The sequence below is a fragment of the Carcharhinus amblyrhynchos genome, chromosome 16 (genome assembly GCF_965287045.1).
Source record: "Carcharhinus amblyrhynchos chromosome 16, sCarAmb.v2.hapA, whole genome shotgun sequence".
NCBI classification, from domain to species: domain Eukaryota; kingdom Metazoa; phylum Chordata; class Chondrichthyes; order Carcharhiniformes; family Carcharhinidae; genus Carcharhinus; species Carcharhinus amblyrhynchos.
In genome coordinates, this window is record NC_137339.1 from 68,016,016 (window position 1) to 68,020,718 (window position 4,703).

A 4,703-nucleotide genomic window follows, 5' to 3' on the forward strand; every position below is an offset into this window, starting at 1 on the left:
CTCAGCCAGGCCGTCCAGTCCTGGCAGAGGAGCACAGAGAACATCAGTCATTACACCCCGGGGTGCCCACCCAAGGGGCAGCAAGCGGTCTGTGCCACAGGGTCGGTCAGTTAGAAGGGACGGAGTGGGGCAGGTGTGGGTGGCCAGAGGGTTTGGAAAGATCAGTGAGGGGGGGGGGGTCAGAGAGTGTGCAGGGGTCAGTGTGGAGGTCAAACAGGGTGCAGGGGTCAGTGAGGAGGTCAAACAGGGTGCAGGGGTCAGTGAGAAGGTCAAACAGGGTGCAGGGGTCAGCGAGGAGGTCAAACAGGGTGCTGGGGTCAGTAAGGAGGTCAAACAGGGTGCTGGGGTCAGTGAGGTGGACAGAGGGGTTACGGGGTAATGAGGTGCTCAGTGTGTCTAGGGATCAGTGAGGGGGTCAGTGGGTGGGGGTCAGTGTGTGTAGGGGTCAGTGAGGGGGGGTCAGAGTGTGTGTAGGGGTCAGTGAGGGGGGGGTCGGAGTGTGTGTAGGGGTCAGTGAGGGGGGGGTCAGAGTGTGTGTAGGGGTCAGTGAGGGGGGTCAGAGTGTGTGTAGGGGTCAGTGAGGGGTTTACAGGGCCAATACAGGTCAGTGATTTGGTTTTGGGATGTGCAGTGGGTTAGAGTCAGAGATCTGGGGGAGTTTTTGAGTGAATCAATCCTCCCACCTCCACTCACCCTGTGTCACTGACTCTCCGTCCGTCCCAGCCAATGGAACCACTCCTTTATCGACCTGTGAGCAGCAGAGAGTTCAGATCAGTCAGTCCATGACCAGTGACCAATGACCCCCCACCACAAGCTCCACTCAGTGGGTGCCAGCAGGGAGCCTGGTCAAGATATTCAACCACAGGGTGCTTCACAGAAGATCCATGCCCAGTATCTCACTCCACTGTCCCTCCTCAAAACAGGAGGCCCTCACCCTGACAAATACATTCACTTTCACACACACAAAATCTCCTTTGACCTGTTTCTCTCATTCCTCCTCCCTCCCCCCCCCCCCCCCCCAAGCATTCTGCCACCACGCCCACGCCTCCCGGAATGCAGCACAGTCTGAGACACCCAACAAACTGGGTGAAATCAGTGCGGAACCTGCTAAACCTCAACCCACACAGCACAGAGGAGAGACTGAGGAATGAGGAACTGAGAGAGAGAGACACACACGCACAGACAGAGGCAAAGAGGGGGGGATGGGCAAAGAGAAACACAAAGGCCAGAATTTTACTGTCCTGCCTGCCATGGGAATCGGAGCAGGCAAGGGGTGGACCATCGAAAGACCCATTGACCCCAGGTGGGATTTTAGGCCATGGGACGACAAGGCCATCAAATCTCACCCAATCGTCCCGTCCCTCCCGCAATGGAGATGTTAGGACACAGACCATGCAGAAGTCTTACATGGGATTTCTCTGGCAAGTGTAGCCAGGAAGTCCTGCCCAAAGACCAAGACACGGAAAGTAAAAGAGAGAAGACACAGAGAGCGAGAGAAAACAAGAGAGGTACTGACCCTCTGACAGTGCAGCACTCCCTCAGTACTGACCCTCTGACAGTGCGGCACTCCCTCAGTACTGACCCTCTGACAGTGCGGCACTCCCTCAGTACTGACCCTCTGACAGTGCGGCACTCCCTCAGTACTGACCCTCTGACAGTGCGGCACTCCCTCAGCACTGACCCTCTGACAGTGCGGCACTCCCTCAGCACTGACCCTCTGACAGTGCGGCACTCCCTCAGCACTGACCCTCTGACAGTATGGTTGTGACCTCCTGACCCAGGAGTTCAGAGTGCACCGGATGCCTCACCTTGACTCCCACGACGATGCCCTTGTCTTTGACGAGTTCGGGGAACGGGGTTCCATCATCCGTTTTCTGGTACAGGGTCTCGTGGAAGAAGATGATTCCGCCGATACAATCGGCAACCTCGCCGTTCGTGGTGAACAGGATTTGCCGGAAAAACCTCCGGTTCTCATCCGTGTTTTCCACATTGATGTTTTTCAGCCGTTTGCCCATGGTACCTGTGGGGAGATCAGAGCGGGGCAGGAGGGTCAGTGTGAGCTTTGGGCAGAGAGTGAAATAGAGAGAAGGCTTCGACATCCAGCCCAAAAATTGTTTCTTTCCTTTAACACTGTCTCCATTCCTCTTCCTGTAACCCCCACCCTCCAACCCACCTCGTCCCCAACCACAGTTGATGAACCAGAATGCTCACTATCAGAGCCTCACATTTAATTCTGTATAATCTCAGCACAGCTTCCACTCAAAGCCTCACTTATCAATCATTAACTCCAGGCTCAACTAATCCAAGGTCTTCCTGACTGGTTGCACACATTCCATCCATCCCAGACATCGCTCTGTCACCTCCTCCAGCCCCGTCAGCCCACCCTAACTCTGTAGCCTCCTCCAGCCCCGACAACCCTCCCTCTCTCTGTAACCACCTCCAGCCCCGACAACCCTCCCTCTCTCTGTAGCCTCCTCCAGCCCCAACAACCCTCCTCATCTCTGTAGCCTCCTCCAGCCCCGACAACCCTCCCTCTCTCTGTAACCACCTCCAGCCCCGACAACCCTCCCTCTCTCTGTAACCACCTCCAGCTCCTACACCCCTTCCTATCTCTGTAACCTCCTCCAGCCCCAACAACCCTCCCTCTCTCTGTAACCACCTCCAGCTCCTACAACCCTCCCTATCTCTGTAACCTCCTCCAGTCTCTACAACCCTCCCTATCTCTGTAACCTCCTCCAGTCTCTACAACCCTCCCTATCTCTGTAACCACCTCCAGCTCCTACAACCTTCCCCATCTCTGTAACCACCTCCAGTCCCTACAACCCTCTAACTCTGTAGCCTCCTCCAGGCCCGATAACCCTCCCTGTCTCTGTAACCTTCTCCAGCCCCTACAACCCTCTAACTCTGTAGCCTCCTCCAGCCCCTACAACCCTTCCTACCTCTGTAACCTCCTCCAGCCCCGACAACCCTCCCTATCTCTGTAACCTCCTCCAGCACCCACAACCCTCCCTATCTCTGTAACCTCCTCCAGTCTCTACAACCCTCCCTATCTCTGTACCCACCTCCAGCTCCTACACCCCTCCCTATCTCTGTAGCCTCTCCAGCCCTGACAACCCTCCCCATCTCTGTAGCCTCTCCAGCCCTGACAACCCTCCTTATCTCTGTAGCCTCCTCCAGCCCCTACAACCCTCCCTATCTCCGTAGCCTCCTCCAGCCCCGACAACCCTCTTTCTGTCTAACCTCCCTTTTGATGTGGAGATGCCAGCATTGGACTGGGGTAAACACTGTAAGAAGTCTCACAATAACAGGTTAACACCAACACCAGGAGCAGTGTCCGAAAGCTAGTGGTGTTTACTACCAAATAAACCTGTTGGACTTTAACCTGGTGTTGTGAGAATTCTTACTGTATTAACCTCCCTTTTCCCAGACTCTCACACACATTGAAATCATGAGTGTTCTTGCACACCCGGGTTCTCTTACACACTTTGAAATCTCTATTCCCTCAGACATGGGCTCACACGGCAGACACCCTTCCCCAACTCACCAACAGATTCATCGGCTGCGAGGATGCCCTTTCCCGGGGCAACGATCCTCTGGGCAATGCCGGCAAGTTCTGACTTTTGTTCTGCGGTAAGTGCTACAAACTGATATGTCATGGTGACAGCTGGGATGGAGAGAGAAAGAGAGAGAGAGGTCAGCAAAGAGAAACAAGGATTCATTAAAGGAATCAGTGGTCTATGCATTTCTCGATCATCAGCAATCTTCACGGTGGCATAGAGGGTAGCATTGCTGCCTCATAGCGCCAAGGACCCGGGTTCAATTCCCGGCTTGGGTCACTCTCTGTGCAGAGACTGCACCTTCTCCCCATGTCTGTGTGGGTTTCCTCTGGGTGGTCCGGTTACCTCCCACAATGCAAAACACGTGCTGGTTAGGTGCATCGGCCATGCTAAATTCTCTCTCAGCGTACCCGAACAGGCGCCAGAATATGGCAACTAGGGGATTTTCACAGTAACTTTGTTGCAGTGTTAATGTAAGCTGACTTGTGACAATAGTAAATAAATTCCAGCAAATCCTCAAATATAAACAATCCCAGCAAGTCCTGACATGTAAATATATACCCTGAAGATTCAATCCATAGTCCAGTTCAACATTCCATAGTGCTGCACTCCCTCACTGGGCACAATCAGAGGGTCAGTGCTGAGGGAGTGCCGCGCTGTCAGAGGGTCAGCGCTGAGGGAGTGCCGCACTGTCAGAGGGTCAGCGCTGAGGGAGCGCCGCGCTGTCAGAGGGTCAGTGCTGAGGGAGCGCCGTGCTGTCAGAGGGTCAGTGCTGAGGGAGCGCCGTGCTGTCAGAGGGTCAGTGCTGAGGGAGCGCCGCGCTGTCAGAGGGTCAGCGCTGAGGGAGCGCCGCGCTGTCAGAGGGTCAGCGCTGAGGGAGCGCCGCGCTGTCAGAGGGTCAGCACTGAGGGAGTGCTACACTGAGGTTTATCTTTAGCAATGCCCCACTTTAATTGAAACCCTCACCTTCAATACTTGGTTGTTTACCAGGTTCGTGTTGCTGATCTCATGATGACTCAGGGTTTTGATCTGTTGGGCAATGTCCAATTTGGAGGTAAGAATTGTGAGCAGGCTGGGGCTGGATTGTTGCTGTGCTTTGGAGGACAGGTTACAGTGGGACAAAGATTAAAGATTCCACCCTGGAAA

General features: G+C 54.6%; 1 protein-coding gene across 1 annotated transcript in view; it reads right to left on the reverse strand.

The window, feature by feature from the left end:
- The window catches only part of LOC145354060 (fructose-bisphosphate aldolase B-like), a 10,215-nt gene extending 6,530 nt beyond the window's left edge, over positions 1 to 3,685 (reverse strand). Inside the window, exons 1-4 of the mRNA XM_080205189.1 lie at positions 3,545 to 3,685; positions 1,809 to 2,020; positions 694 to 748; positions 1 to 20 (exon numbers count right to left, since the gene is read on the reverse strand). The exon at positions 1 to 20 is cut by the window's left edge and continues 168 nt beyond it. Of these exons, the coding sequence (XP_080061315.1) occupies positions 1 to 20; positions 694 to 748; positions 1,809 to 2,020; positions 3,545 to 3,656 (399 nt within the window). The 5' untranslated portion in view covers positions 3,657 to 3,685. The remainder of the gene's footprint in view (positions 21 to 693; positions 749 to 1,808; positions 2,021 to 3,544) is intronic.
- Between the last annotated feature and the right edge of the window lie 1,018 nt (positions 3,686 to 4,703).